The sequence below is a fragment of the Lithobates pipiens genome, unplaced genomic scaffold, assembly GCF_037356315.1.
Source record: "Lithobates pipiens isolate NorthernLeopardFrog02 unplaced genomic scaffold, aLitPip1_a1.2 Scaffold_18, whole genome shotgun sequence".
Taxonomy (NCBI): Eukaryota; Metazoa; Chordata; class Amphibia; order Anura; family Ranidae; genus Lithobates; species Lithobates pipiens.
This window is the reverse complement of record NW_027507758.1, coordinates 123,661,265-123,677,834: the sequence shown is the minus strand read 5'-3', so window position 1 is coordinate 123,677,834 and position 16,570 is coordinate 123,661,265. Positions and strand designations below refer to the sequence as shown.

Here is a 16,570-nt window from a genome sequence, read left to right as displayed (position 1 = left end):
TTGCCCAAACATCATTTTTGGAGAATCTATTGTAAAGACCTGGAGCTTCTACGTATAACAAAAACTTCTTGTTACAGGATGACAATGCTTAAACGACTACCTAGCAAATAAGCAGCAGCATTCCTGTCCTGAGCCCTATTTTATTTGGCAATTGGGCTGTCTATTAGGTCTATCAGACAAACCAATGACCAACTAAAGGAGTTGACATGACAGGCTGACAACACTGGTAAAAATTATGAGGCAGTAGCTTAGTGTTGTCTGCCTACAATGGGAAGTGCTGTATATATAATGAGCCGCGATGCCATACATACTAAAATCTAGATTTAAAGTTTACCTACACTTTAGGCAATACAGTTAGGCCACCTCCTTGCCTTCAGCATGAGACTGGACAGTGAAGGAGATGCTCAGGCTGTTACTCCTGTCAGCATGTTCCTTGTCAGGACTTGAGCACTGCGGCACACCTCCTTGGCTTCTAGTGTTACCCCCCTCCCTCTCCATAGTGTACTGTATAAGGGAATACAAGAGGCTGATACCAAGTCATATTTAGATGCTTACAACTTGTCTGAAGTTCATCTTTAAAGGAAACCTAAGGGGAAAAAAAATTAAGTTTGCTTTCCTGACTTGAAAATGATAGTTGTTTACCTATTGTGTTGATCCAAATGCTTCCACACTTTGTGAGAGAGTGACCTAGAACAAGTATGCAGATTAATAGTTTTGGCGATGTGCTTTCGGTAGGCTTTTTCTAGGTTAGTGACAGTGTCTCATAAAGTATTAAGGCCAGATTACGCCAGTTAACTAGTATTTTCAGAGGTTAAGCTCTGGAATCCTCTTCATTTACTCGGCATGTTGCAATAATGAAAAACGGGAGCAGTTTATTCTCCAGATTAATTTATTGGTGTACTAAAAAAAGTCATGTATGACAATTCACCATCAATACAAAATAACCAAATTAAAACAAACACAAACTAAAATATATGAAAGCATCTTGTTCTCAAAAAATGAGAAACATATAACCGAACATTGTTATTAATATACAATATGAATGTGACACAGAAACAGAGCTGAGAACTTTATCAGAATGAACAAAATCATAAATAATTTTCAATGGCATCTATATGAAAACACAAGAGACTTGAGCAGAAGTCTGGGTTTTCTTTACATGAAATATGCTTAACAATTATCTTCCATGGCCTTTAAAGACTTCTGTGAAAGCACAGTGTCTGAATGAATAAATGCTAATTCCAAGACCTAGTTGTGGCCCTTAGAATATATGGCAATGGGGTGTGTGGTCTATAAAAGACCGCATATGTTCGGCAGGTCAACTTGGATTAGGGTGGAGACTTTCTCAGGGTTTATTTGTATTAGAATGGAATTGATACTTTTTTTTTTTTTATCAAAGACCTGATGTAGCTCAGATCAATGTAAGTTATCCTGGGTTCATTTCATGAAATTATAGGTAACCTTTCCCAATGAAAATATTGGAACTCCACAGCTCTGATTTAAAGTCAAAATCTAAACCCAAGAACCAAAACATTAATGACTGCAGTGTACCCACTCTGATCTGTGTTAACTGGCTTTTGTTCACTTCAAGATGGGTTCCCATACAATTCTATGTGAATGCAAAACCCACTTGAAGCAGGTCGAATGCAAGTCAGGAATAGGTAAACTTCAGATCAAAGATAATGGTCAATGAATTCTAAATTATCTCAAAAGCTATTCAAACTTATGTCAAACTGATGCCATTGACACGAGCCCTGATACTATTGGAACAATAATTTTCGATGGAGTGGTAAAGCACCAGCAATCTAAGCAACCGAGATGCACTAACCCTACCTGCCTGCACTGTAACCTATAACAGTAAGACCCCTTTTACACTAGTGGACCGATCGAGTCCGCCTGTCAGTTTTTCAGACGCGATCAGACCCTCCAGTCTCCTCTATGGAGCAGCGGGTGTCAACAGAAATGTATCCATTGACACTCAAAGACATGCGATCCGATCTGCTAAAAACAGATGGCTGGGGATCCATTCCCCATCCGTTTGGTAGATTGGATCAGAAGGCAGTCCATTTACATCTGACCACCCATAGAGGAGAGCGGGTAGTATCTGTGTCCACTCTGAGCAGGCACTAACCAGCCATCCCCCTGCTCAGATAGATTCCACGCTGAGCAGTTGGACTACAAGGGAGCCTACCGTATGTAGAAGAGGCTGTTATTTTCTTTTAATCTTTTGCTAATTATATGTCAACCATTGTAGTCTCCTGTCTGTTCACATATGCCTTCACATATACTGATGTGAGGAGGACAACCAGGCTCTCTTCTGCCTACCAAATGCTGCCATTTTAACCAAACAGCTACAATGTAAAAATTTAGAGATGAAAAACAAAGGAAAATATAGTTATCTCAAAAAACAAAACAAAAAAAACACAATAATGAGCACATATCCAAATCTAACACATTTACATTCATTACCATTAAAGAAGAATCATAAACCAAAAATCAAGAGTCAATTAACGGACATCAACTATTTTTTCTGTCGCTTAGAGCTGACATGACTGTTGTACAGTAGACAATTTAGATGACAAATGAGTAAGTTAGAACCCAATAGCATAGCTAAAAAAAATTGGTATATAACTATATCTGATCCATTTTAATTGGGATGTTACAACAAGTCTTCCCCATCTAATATAAAGAAAAGGAATTTGAACACAGGTCACTTTATAGAAACTTTTCCAGTTTGGAAAGCATTACATGTAAGACCCCATTTATAAGGGACACTGGCAATACATGAATATTGCTTAGCAAATATAACGTAATCCACTCAGTGGTACAACAAGAGAATTCACTTGAAACAGCAAATGTTACTTTCCATGCTAAAGTAAAAAAACATATTACAAAATCTGATGCAATAACAGTTCACAACAGTACATTCCAATAATGGCAGACATTGTTTGGTTATTTGATATAAAAGAAGGTAACAAGCTCCATGGGACAATTTACCAAAATTGCTATTTCAGTTAGGAATTGATGCTGGTGAAGGAATTGCCCTCTGGGTTTTAATAACTCTTCCTTACTCCAGCAGCCAGATCTTCCTGATCCCCAGCTCCACATCACTTGTCCTGGTGCTTTTTCTGTCTTATAAAATAAGAGAACGTAGTACCATATTGCTATGACCTTGGTAGGTGGGTGGAGATGAGAACTCTTTTCAAGAAATCTCTCCACTATAGTTCCCAAAATATATATTGAAAAAAAAAAATGAGCATAGTACCCTACTGCAATGATCTTGGTAGGTTGATGGAGATTTCAGAAAAGTTTACTTCCCAAGGTGTATATAGAAAACACGAGCATGATACTCTACTGCAATGATCTTGGTAGGTTGATGGAGATTTCAGAAATCCCTCCACTATAGTTCCCAAGGTGTACAGTATATAGAAAACACGAGAATGGTACCCTATTGCAATGATCTTGGTAGGTTGGTGGAGATGGAAACTAATTTTCAGCAATCTCACCACTATAGATCCCAAGAGACATATACAATATGTATTAGGCTTAAAAGCAATAAATACATTAGCAAGAGTTTAGAAGCTTGTTTAATCTCACTAAATCTCTAAAACTATATTAGTGTTTCAAAGTTGAAACCAATTTATAAACATGGACTCAACATTCAAAAGTAAGTTAAATCAGTTAGACAGGTTGAACAACAAATTCAGGATCTTTTTTTTTTTTTTTAATGACTAAACACTATAGAATACTTCCTAAAACCTCATTCTACACACACCAGGCACTTCTATTGCAGAGGTATAAGTAAACTACCATCAAGAGCTTACTGCTGGCTTCCTGTTCCCTAATACAGATATAATGTTCCTGATTTACCTCTGCCTGACAAATTTGTCCCACACTAGCCTTAATATTTCCAAGTTCAGACTATGCAGTTCATTTACTAAAACTGGAGAATACATAATCTTGTACAGCTGTGCATGGTAGCCAATCAGCTTCTAACCTCAGCTTGTTCAATTAAGCTTTGCCAGAAAAAAACCTAGAAGCCATTTGGTTTCTATGCAGAGCTGCACCAGATTTTGAACTCTCCAGTTTTAGTAAATCAACCTTTTTGTTTAAATTCTTGTTGAAATGTCTCTGATCACAGGTATAACAGCTCCTAATCATACAGACATGCAAAGTGCTACTGACAGTGAACTGTGCTCTCCTTTTCTCCCCTGCCACTCTTTTCAGTCCCCAGAAGTAGGGAAAGGCAGATTTTTATAAGCTCAGATTTGCTTCAGCCAGTGGTGTGGACTTTCCCTGTCCCATTGTAACAGCCATAGGAAACATGCTCCTCCATACCTGACAATACTGGGCATTTTCTTTGCTCCCATTGGCTGAAAGTGCAAAATGCAGGTTGGCTTTAAAAACCAATACCAGTGCACTACGCACAGTCACTGCTAAGTGCTATCCGGGCATCTGTGCCAATGTTATACCCAGATGGTGTGCTTTAGATATGACTGCTGTCCCTTGTCGCATGATTCTGTGCACTCCAATATAAAAGCCACAAAAAGGTCCATGAGAGCATAGGTTCAGGTATAACTTTCGTGGCTGTGTATTGGCTTAGCATGAACTAGTGAATACCAGTATCCATAATCAAGAATTGTGATGTTTTATTGAAAAAAGTCATAACCATAAGTTAAAAGGCCTGCAAGCAACAGTGTCAGGTATTGGTAATAACCTTCATGGCTTAGAACTGCTTACCTCCACATGCTGTCTCCACAGAGAGACCTGTCACAGCCTTGACAGTTGTTCCTTCCCCAGCACCGTGCATTACATCTCCACAGATTGGCTCTCCATCAGCCCCAGGACACATCCCGATCTCTTCATGCTGCTGACAAGTAAGCAGTTCTAATCCAGGAACATTGTTACTAATACCTGACACTATTGTTTGCAAGACTTTTAACTTATGGTTATGTCTTTTTTTCAATAGAACATCACAATTCTTGATTATGGATACTGGTATTCACTAGTTTATGCTAAGCCAATATATAGCCACCAAAGTTATACCTGGACCTAAGCGCTCTCATGGACATTTTTGCATCTTTTTCATGGTGGTTCTCCCCAGGAGTAGGGATGAGCCGAACACCCCCCGGTTCGGTTCGCACCAGAACCTTCGAACGGACAAAAAATTGGTACGAACTTTAGAGCCCTATTAAAGTCTATGGGACTCGAATGTTCAAAATCAAAAGTGCTAATTTTAAAGTCTAATATGCAAGATATGCAACAGACAACACCAGCAATAAGGGGTATCTTCAGCTGTATACTGTGGTGGAGGCACACAACACCCACTTTATCTCCTGCAGATGCCTGTATTGGAGAACACCAGCAATAAAGGGTAGATACAGGTGTATACTGTGCTGTGCTGGAGGCACACAGCCCCCACTAACTCCTGCAGATGCCTGTATTAGAGAACACCAGCATAAAAGGGTAGATACAAGTGTATACTGTGCTGGAGGCACACAACACCCACTTTAACTCCTGCAGATGCCTGAGAAAAGAACACTGTCCCTGCCTATCTTGCTCTTTCTCTCCACGCTGGCGGCCTCATATAGTGTGGGGCATGTACTAAACCCCCTGAGCTATAATTGGCCACAGGCATCCTGCCTGTGGCCAATTATGGCTCCCCTCGCTGCCGGCGCTGTTATTGGCCAAGCATGCGGGGTCACAGTGCATGCTTGGCCAATCATGAGCCAGCAATGCACTGCGATGGCCTAGTGCATTGTGGGCCGTTCACGTCGAACACCGAGCTCATCCCTACCCAGGAGTATGTCCTAGCAGTTAAGATCCACAGTACTGTTATTTTTGTTTTTTCAGTAATTGTTGTCCCTTCCAGCAGGCACCTGATCTTTTTTTTGCGGCTAATCTGTGTTCTCCAATATACCTCTCCTGCTTGAGAGTTTTATTCACACTGATATTACCCTGTATTGCAACCAAAGCTTTGCTTTCATATAGAGCATATATTCAGATATACTGTACATTGCAACATTCAACAAGCTGCATTATTTGGATATGCTGCTTCAAGTATATAAATGCCTGATTACAGGTGCCAATGAAGAGCACAGTTCTGTATGCATTATGGTGTAAGTGTATTTTCAACATATAAGGGTGAAAAGTAATACAGAAAAGGTGTTAATATGTTAATCATACTAGCCTGTTCTTGAGTTTGAGGACAGTTAAGAGATCATTGATTTAGTTAATGGGGAAGCCATGTGAATAAGGTAAATTTCAGGATGAAGATTGGAGTCACTCCACTGGTAGGCTGTGCTCTTTCAGTCCAAATAGAATGAGTTCTGGAGGGAACCCTAATGTTTATTCTAGACCTGTACCTAGCTGTTAGACAATGCATGTGGGTGTACTGAGCAGAGAAAGGCACATCAATGAGGCTCAGACCAGAAGCCACCTGCCTTTGAAATCCAATCCATGGATTGTTTCTATTCTATCCACTTTTGGCTAAATATCACGTAAATATACAACACACAAATGGGAACATTTTGTTCCAATCCCTTACCCTAAATATCTATTTTTTTAATGTGTGAGGGGCCGTCCAAACTGAACTACAAAAACTGTCCACTCTATAAAGTTTGTCATTTACAGCACACTGTATAGGGGATGAACAAGGCTTTGGCCCTTTCAGATGGGATGGACTGTCTGTTTCCAATCGGCTGTCATCTGATCCGCCTGGTAGATGGGGATCCCCATCTGTCTGTTTTTAGCAGCCTGGATCGGATCTGATGTCTGCTGATATTCACCACTCAATAGAGAACAATAGGTGGTCTGATCTGGTCTGGCCGAAAAATGGACAGGCATACCTGAGACAAAAAGAGAAAAAAACAACACTATGTACGACTACACATACAGACAAGATAGCAGTTGGTCCTTATGAAAGGGTCCAAACAATCTTCATTGTCTATTGCATGACAGGGACAAAGTCTGTAAATTAATTTATAGTCCTACCTCTGCATGCACAGTGGAGAACAACTGGGAAGTTTGAAAAATATCCAATAAAAGATCCTTTCAATGCTGATGTTCTGATGTTATCTGCTGCTGCGCCAACACTTTGTGCAGATATTGATTGAGTTTCATTCCAAGTGCATGGGTATATCCCTAACCTCAGTAATCTAAGCCCATCTTCAACAAAATTTGTTTACAAGTGATAATTCATACAGCTCATTTAGCCAAGACCTAGATACAATGACACAGTCATTACATTTATTCATTATATTTGCACACCGGCAAATAATATAAAAGGCTCTGAGAAAATGTGTATAAACGTGGCACAAGCATTAAGTATAGTAATTTTGAAAATAAAATCTAAGCACACAAAACAATAGAAAAAGCTATTAATTGCTGAATATTGCAGCAACTATCTGGGTTACTTTGCCATTCCGTCCTATATTTACAATGGATTTTACAATAAAAACAAAGTTAGGTGTCCTCCTTCAGAGTAAGTGTGATATAATATCATTACAATGCAGTAGAGACAAGAAAAGTCTTATTATAGAGCTATGAAGAACTTGTAGTTCTTTAACAACTGGATATAGGATGCTGAAGGCTCCGGTACATGCCACCATTGACAATAAGGCACGCTGATCCGCATTTACTCACATGACCTTATTGTGCTATCCCTACTGGAGAAACAGGATTTTCCTCTCAATATGACCACAGCAAACATCATTTGTACTGCCCTGCAATTCTTTCCTGCAGTGAAATCCATGTTTTAATTCAGAAAAAGAACCTAGTGTAGGAAACGTGGATATTTACGTAATTTGAATACAGAGACCAGAACTGCTACACAGTAAATATACAGGGATATGGAGGAAGACATATGACATAGACAGACTATCTCTGCCAAATAATCAATAAAAAAAGTCATCATTTTTAAATTTTCAAGAACAAAAATAAAAATTCCGATCTAAGAAAAAGGAGGAGCTTTGCGTGGATGGGCAAACTAGGAAGCCCATATGGGAGAAGTAGCCAATCTAGCTAATTTTTCCCTGAATCCACAGTTTCCTGAACAATGGCAGTTCAACTTTGCATGGAACAAGTGCATTATTGATGGATGACCGTTCAATTTAATGGTGCTATGGATTTGACATGCTTTGTTGTAGATTCTCAAAAAAGCTTTCAAGTTCAGAATCAACGCTTATACACATGGTTTCCATAAGATCAGAACCTTGCTGATTCACCATACTGTCATGAGACGTGCTCTGACTTGTTGAATCAAAATAATTTGTTTGAGGTAAACTGGTCACAGTCATCCCTGGCAATGACAATTCATTGGTTCTACTTGGTGCCATTTGACTGACATCTCTTCTAATTATATCTTTGAAGGAAAGAGCATATGAGGTACTTCCAAAAGATGCAGAAGGATAACTAGGTTGGGAGACATCCGGAATACACATAGAATCTTGATATGTTTTATACTCCACATTGCTGTTGGAAACTGGCTGAAGTTTTCCTACATGGCCTCCCTTCGGTGCTTGGATAAATGTGTTTGTTGGCATGGTGTTGAAGGAGAAATCCTGAAAATTGTTTGAGATTGATGGTTGGCCTTCCGTCACTGACCAAAAGCTAGGATAATTAGCTGGCGCTCCTATTTGTATAGGCTGGGTTCTGGTTTCTGTTGATGGAGGCATGCCGAAAGGAAACATAGAGTTATTTTTCTGTGGCATGGGCTCTACTGAAGGTTGTGCACAACTTTGAACATTAAAGAGAGGTTCTGTAAGACAAAAAGGGAGAGTCTCTTCTAATATTCATAGATCACTCAGTGAAGCATGACTGATAGCAGGGTAAAATCAAAATCACAAAGATATGGGAATTATTTTACCGGTTTTAATAGTTCGCTGTCTGTCCATGGATCTTGACATGGTTGCCAACAAGCTTTCTGTTTTGTCAATTTGTTGAGGTTTTTGAGAATCTACCAAAGAAATACACCACCAGTTAGTAATGTTACTATTACCATTCCTTACTAGGAAATATTATCAAGGATGACGTTGACAAGACACATTGGGGTTTTTAAAAAGAATTGTGTCATAAAGTCTGTGTCACTCTTTTAAACTGATAAATCGGATCAGATCCTGCTGCTAATCAACAAAGTAGGAGCTAGCCCCTTTGTTAATCAGGATCAATCTGCTCCATTATCTATGCTGTGTCTGGTGCATAATGTGGTGAGGAACCTTGCTTTTGCTGGTGCGAACAGCTGGACATATGAGAAGTGAAAAACACCACTATATTTTTCTCATTCCAACACTTCAGGGTTGGTTGGATGCCTATGTCTGCCCACTGTCCGCTAGCATTGCTCTGAAGCACACAGCACAGGTTAAGTGAGAGCTGCAGTGACACATTAGTACACTGTATAGTACCATACTGTACACCAGTGGTCTCCAAATTGTGGCCCTGGGGCCAAATGCGGCCCTTTGTTACATTTTACCTGGCCCTTGGGGCACTATTTCATCCACTGATACTAACAACTGGTCATAATTTCCCCCCACTGACCCCAATGAAGGGGGCACAATTCCTCCCAATGACACCAATAATGGGGTGAAATTCCTCCCAATGACACCAATGATAGGGCACAATTCCTCCCACTGACACCAAGAATAGGGCATTGTTTTTCCACTGAAATTGGGACCTTTTCTACTCACAATGGCCATAGTTCAGCCCCCTAAAAGTCTCAGCCTGGGTTCACACTATTGTGAATTGGATGCGGGTTTCCCCCGCATCTAATTTGCATGTCAGGAGATTGTGACCTGCTCTCAACAGAGCTGGTTCACACATCTCCGGAGTGGCTCCAAAGCGAATTGCACAGGAGTCCTGTGTTTTTTTCTGGTCCATTTCAGGTCTGAATTCAGCCGAAAATTCTGACCAAAATTGGACCTGAAACAGTGAACAGGGACACACCGGACCCCTGCTGTGAGCCATTCCATACAGCAGTGTGAACCCAGCCTTAAAGTGTTACTAAACCCACAACAGTAAAATCTGTCTGTATATGCAGAATAGCATGCTTGTTATACGCACTGTGGAACTTAAAGTGGTTGTTAACCCACTTCTACTAAATCCTGTAATCCCCTCTGTACCATAATAAAAAGTGTCCCTGTGTCTGTGTAATGTAAAAAATCTGTTGATATGTACCTATATAAGCTTCGCTCCTGGCGCTCAGCTAACTGTCAGCTATCTTCCCTCACAGAGCCAGTGGGCAGGACAGAGCACTCCCCCTGGTGTCAGCCGGGGTGGAGGGGGAGAGAGGGGAGAGAGAGAGCCGACAGTCAGCTGAGCGCCAGGAAACATGCTTATATAGGTACAGATCGGCAGATTTTTTGCATTACAGGAACACGTATAATCGTACAGAGGGATTACAGGATTTGGTAGAAGTTTAGGGGGGGGCGGGCACTGGTACAAGCAGACAGGCTGGGAGGGAAGGGGGAGGAGGACAGAGGAGACACAGACACAGGAGAACAGGGCTGCGGATGATGGAGGCATGTACTCTGACCACGTTGTCAGGGCTCAGCAATCCTGAGTAACGTGGTCAGTTTACAGGGGGTAGGGCATAGCCAGGCAGGATCAGCCAGGTATTTCATGTGACATGGGGGGGGGGGGGGATGACACAGCACAAGTACTGTGCTGTATAACATGCTTAAGGAAACAGGATCTGTTTTTTTTTTTTGGGGGGGGGGGTTAACAAATGCTTTAAGTGGTTAATCCTCTCTATTGTGTAAAAATTCTCTTTTATTCCCTATATGTACAGATCCCCCCCCCTCCTGCAGGGTCTCTCCGGGCAAGGCCAGATAAGACAGAGTCAGAGTGGTCCCCCTGCACATGCTCAGTTTGACCTCTATTGCTGATGAGAACATTTCCTGTCTTGAGCTGAACTAGCCACGTCACATGGTATTGGCATCACACAATTGAGCATGTACACAGATCCTAAATGACAGCCCAGTCCCTCCCTCCTCCTCCATGCCCAGTAACTAAAAAAGAACACAGTGGGTGGGATGTTACATCTTAATTCATGGAAGATCCGCACGTGGACACAGGCTATAGTGGAAATCTCCTCCTACCTGAGCTCTCAGCAGTGGACAGACCCTCCAGTTTATCCCTCGACCGTGGTATACAGATCAGCGAAAAGGGTATATAGTGGCAGTATGTTAATGTGAAAAGAATATTTATAAGCTGTGGGCACTGGGGGGCGGGGGATTAACTATTTTCATATTACTGGATTTAGTAACATTTTAAGGACAGTAAACTGCCCCTTTTGTTTTAAAAGTGTGGAGACCCTTGGATTTTAATTGATTGTCTTTTTTCAATTTGTGATGAAAGCCAATAAAAAAAATACATAATAAAGCTAATGATAATAATATCCTCATTTTGTTTAGATGATGTCTAATAGCTCAAACCATTCACTATTAAAGTATACAGTTTATGAAAAGAAAAACAAAGTTATATTGTTACTCACCCCAGAACATACGTATCATCTCTTCACTTTTTTTAAACTTCTTTGCATATTGGTCTACGTAGGTTGTTAAAAAATAAAAAATTACAATTATTTAATATATTCAACATGCTATAATACAAACTATACTAACTGATTTACCAAATTTGTAATACTTTTTTTTTTTAATTTCAGCTACTAACACATTACTATGTCCTTTTACAATTCACAACATTCTGACATGGTGACATTAAAGAGAACCTGAAATCTGAAAGCTATGCCCATAAATAACAAGCAGAAGGTAAAGGACTAGTCACTGATATTGGCTTTGGCCTCCCTGCAGCTACCAAGTCCTCTTGGTAGAGGCAGGGCTTTGCTTCTTTATATCAGAGCCAACCCCTTGATGAGTGTTAAAGACTGAGTTCACTTTTTTTCCACTTAAATTCCAACTTCTCTATGTACCAATATACCATTAGTGTGCATCTTTTGCCGAAAATAAAAAAGCTTCCTATATCCTATATGTCTTAGGACAGGCACACCCCAGCCTCTAATTTGTTGTTTAAAAAATGCCTCCATTACTTCCTGGTATCCATTGCGTAGGTTGGCAAAACTGTTAAGAAACAGGAAGGAGTTCAGCAGCTGACCTCAGTAACACTACACCTGCCCTCCCCCTCCAGGAGATTGCTCCCATCCACCTCTGTACTCACATACATTCAATGTCAATGAACACCATTCTCAATATTCTATTCTATACATTCTGAATACACAGCCATCGATTGCAAAAAAAATGCATTCACACCTGAGACTTTATCACTTGACACCGGGGAGGGAAAATGGCTAATTGGGCTCAAGTTGGACATTTTCACTTGGGGGTGTACCTACTATTGTTGCCAGTGGTTTAGACGTTAATGACTGTGTGTTGAGTTATTTTGAGGGTACAGAAAGTTTACACTGTTATACAAGCTGTACACTCACTACTTTACATTGTAGAAAAGTGCCATTGTTGTGTTGTCATATGAAAAGGTATTATAAAATATTTACAAAAATGCGAGGGGTGTACTCACTTTTGTGAGATACTATATATATTATTGAGGTGGTATTTTAATGAGGGAGGTATGGTCCAGACAGGTAAGCATGACCTATTCTGTGATGCATGTGAATGATGGTATATGAAGCTTCCTGGATGGTCACATGATCTACATACAGGAAGTGATGGAAGCAGAATGCATTTTTTTACATTTCAAAAAGAAAGGTGAAAATTCAAAGCTGCCATGGATAAGGTAAGTGAGAGATAAGCACATTGAGATGGCTGGGGCAGAAAGGTCATTAGAAAAGGCTTCTATTTAATATGAAAAGTGAAATTCTGCCTGAAAAGGTGAAGTTGGACTTTACTCTATTAACTGATGGGAGAGTATTCAAGTAGTATCAGGGGAAGTGCAGAAAGTGTAGATCCTTAGAATGAATAAATCAGAAGCAGGTTCAAGCAGATCCCTGCATGGCAGGTCCGGAGGTACAGAGCAAGCAGTACAGTAGTGACATCACCAAATGTCACTCCAAATCTTGTGAGACCAGCAGTCACAGGCAGATACACAGTAATAAAGCTATAGGCATGTAGATGTTCCATATAACATAGCAAATGTTCACTTTTTGAGTTAAGGTTCACTTTAATGTTTAGTATATCCATACAAAGCTTGCAATTTGACCTACATGCTCTTCAATGGTTCTTCATGGTTACCAGTCTATGCCACGTTCCGTTTGCACCAGACATGGATCTTTGTCATCTTGTGCCATTTTAGTATTTCTGACATGCCTTTAGTCCTTTGTGAACAATATTTAAGAGGGAAGCCAGTAACTGGCCTTCATTAAAGAGGAATTAAACTTCCTCTGCAGACATGTACCTATAGGTAAGCCTGTGTACCATGTACCGTTTTGGAGATATTTACATTACATGCAGCCAGTGACACAACTGGCGCATGCGCTCTGAAGGAACGGCCAAGGGGGCTGTTCTTTCCGAGCCCTGTGCTGTGTACGGCAGCTCCTGTGCGCCTGTGTGGGAGTGATGTCATCACAGCTCCAGCCAATCACAGCGCCAGGGCCCGAGAACCCGGGAGAAACTCTGGGGAAAATGTCAGCCATCTCAGCGGTGTGTGTGGTCGCCGTTCTAAGGTAAGTATTTTAAAATTAGCTCATTATGCCTTTGTCTTGTAGGTTTTTGTTCTTTTTTTTTTTTAAAGAGTTTACAACTTATTTAATGGGCTCCCGTTTGGTAGCATTGTTTGCACATTAATAATATCCCACGATCAAAGTGGTTAAATATTAGAAAAGGCATTCTGGGACCAGATCTTATGGGAATCCATGCTACAAGCCCTATCTTTCTGGCTTTAGCATAGAATGTAATAAAGTATATTAATTCTGCTTTATATTTATCAGGAGACAAGTTCTCACCTTTTTCACAAGGTATGTATCTGAAATCCATAGGTTCACTGACTTCTTGGTCAGATGGTCTTTTAAGCTGCATTTTCACTGTTGTAACTTCAGTGATAGGAAAGGGGAATGGAGGAGTCCTGAAAACAATGGCTACTTGACGGTGCACATCAGCTTGTCCAAAGATCCCTTTGTTTTCCCAGTTGTCAGTAAAAAAACGGACCTCTATGTCATCTACATAAAACAAAAAATAAATATATTGAGATCCACGACTAGAAGAAGCATAGTTAGTCAAGTCAAATGGTTGTAGGACATCTTTTTGTATAGCCCTATTATCATGTTTTAGTTCACAATATAGCCGTATGTTCCATGGTTTCATCTGGACTCTGTATGGAAGAACCATGCCATCTGTAATACATTAATTACGTTCACTAATGGAAAAATTCTATAAAAAGACTGTCAGTTCCCAGAAAGCCAAAGGTCAGTGCCTATCTTCAAATGGAGGGGTGCTGCTTTCTGATATTTAGCTGTTACCTGATAATAATGGCAAAATAATTTAATGGAGAAGTTATAAGGAAAGCTTGCTATACAGAATAAGATCTGAAAATTGGAATAATACTTAGGCCAGACATAAACACTTCATATAAAGTACTCTAGATGTAAACCCTAGCTGAATGGTTAACTAAAGCATATCATACAAAACTGGCATTTCCTAATTTTTAGCAAAATAATTTTTCTTTTTCCTAAGTTACATTTACGCACTTGTAATTTATTGCATCCTTCATGTAGCCGCTCACTGTCTACATGCAACCAGAGATGGCTGTATGGCATTTCTTGGAGCTGGTTTTCTGATGGTGACAAATCATGCATGCACAATATGAGCTTAAAGTGGATATAAACCCCATTCATGAAATCTGACCTAGGCACATAGATCTGTAGCGTTTACTTATCTCTCTCCAAAGCTTAAAGTGCCATGTCTTTCTGCTGCTCCGTTCCTCTGTTATCAGCATGATAACTTCTGAAAAGTTCTCTGACACATCAGATGGCCAAGAGGAGAAGCGATCCTATTGGCAGCCAAAGGGGAGGAGGGAGGAGACGCAGGGGAAGCCACCATGAAGCATCAGAAGGAAGAGATGCCACTCTGCGGAAGCGCTGCCCACGACCTAGAATGGGGTAAGTGCGGAGTTGTTGACCAACCGACAGGGGGGGTTGCCTGTGACCCGACCGACTGGGGGGTCAGTGGGTGTATTGTTTGCCGCTCCCCCAAAAAAATATATCACCTGCCGCCACTGGGTTAGGGGGCATTGTTCTGTGGTCCTAGCACAATTCTTGCCCTCGGGGGACAATGCTGCTCCTACACAGATGCAGTAAAGTGGGTACTAAGGGCTTGTTCACACATGACTACATTTCTAGTGCTTAACAAACACTCTCATAGCCTTAGTATTGGCGTTAGACTTGCATTAATGAGCTTTAGCATGGGCATTAGACTGGCATTTTACAAGCATTAATGACGAGTTAAAAATGCTCCCCAAACTCCCTATGGGCAGTTTGTAAGCATTTGTTGACCAATCTTAATGCCCCACAACTGCACCGCAACTGCCTGCCAGAGCGTTTGTGAGGCGTTACCATAGACATGAATGGGAGGCGTTGAAAGGCTTCAAATGCCTATTGACTTGACATGAGGCTTGAATTTTAAAGCAAAGCTAATGCTTCATGTTTTGATAGTTGAACCTTGCTTTGTGCTCTGGTCCAAATCATTTGGTGGGGGGGCTATGGTGTGGGGTTGTTTTTCAGGTGTTGGGCTTGGCCCCTTAGTTCCTGTGAAGGGAACTCTTAAGACGTCAGCATACCAAGACATTTTCATTGGGAACAGTTTGGGGATGGCCCTTTCCTGTTCCAAGATGATTGTGCACCAGTGCACAAAGCAAGGTCCATAAAGACATGGATGAACGAGTTTGGGGTGAAGGAACTTGACTGGCCTGCAAAGAGTCCTGACCTCAACCTAAAGTAAGACCTTTGGGATGAATTAGAGTGGAGACTGCGAGCCAGGCCTTCACGTCCACATCAGTGCCTGACCTTGCAAATGCATTTCTGGAGGAATAGTCAAACATTCCCATAGACCCACTCCTAAGCCTTGCAGACAGCCTTCCCAGAAGAGTTGAAGCTGTTATAGCCTCAAAGGGTGGGTCAATTCAATATTGAACCCTATGGACTAAGACTGGGATGCCATTAAAGTTCATGTGCGTGTAAAGGCAGGTGTTCCAATACTTTTGACAATATAGTATAAATACACTGCTAAAGGTACGTTCTTCTTCTTTTTTTTTTTTTTTTCAAATTTTGCACCCTTAAACATTTTGCGTCCACACTGTGCCATTACTAGGGCCATAGACAAAAGCTCTACAACCCCTATATTAGAAAATTAAATGTTATCATCAAAAGGTTTTAAATGTCAATTAAATAATAAGAAAAAAGCCAAATTAGGGGGTTTGGGTCTATTTTAGACATAGCTGGGGTTTAACATTTGTTTCTTATAAGCACCTAACACAATTTACTAAAGGCAAAAAGACTGTGCACTTTGCAGTTGCTCCAGAGCTTAGTAAATTAGTGCATGTGATTGGGTATTCTTTGCAAAGTGAAACTACCTCTTTTACTAATCTCTGGAGCACTTGCAAAGTGCACAGT

The 16,570-nt window shown here is 40.7% G+C and overlaps 1 protein-coding gene across 1 annotated transcript in view; it reads right to left on the bottom strand.

Annotated features, from left to right (window-relative positions):
- Positions 1 to 871: 871 nt before the first annotated feature.
- The window catches only part of REL (REL proto-oncogene, NF-kB subunit), a 92,972-nt gene continuing 77,273 nt past the window's right edge, over positions 872 to 16,570 (bottom strand). The window contains exons 8-11 of the mRNA XM_077486060.1: positions 13,910 to 14,122; positions 11,489 to 11,542; positions 8,867 to 8,956; positions 872 to 8,758 (exon numbers count right to left, since the gene is read on the bottom strand). Coding sequence (XP_077342186.1) covers positions 8,121 to 8,758; positions 8,867 to 8,956; positions 11,489 to 11,542; positions 13,910 to 14,122 — 995 coding nt within the window. The 3' untranslated portion in view covers positions 872 to 8,120. The remainder of the gene's footprint in view (positions 8,759 to 8,866; positions 8,957 to 11,488; positions 11,543 to 13,909; positions 14,123 to 16,570) is intronic.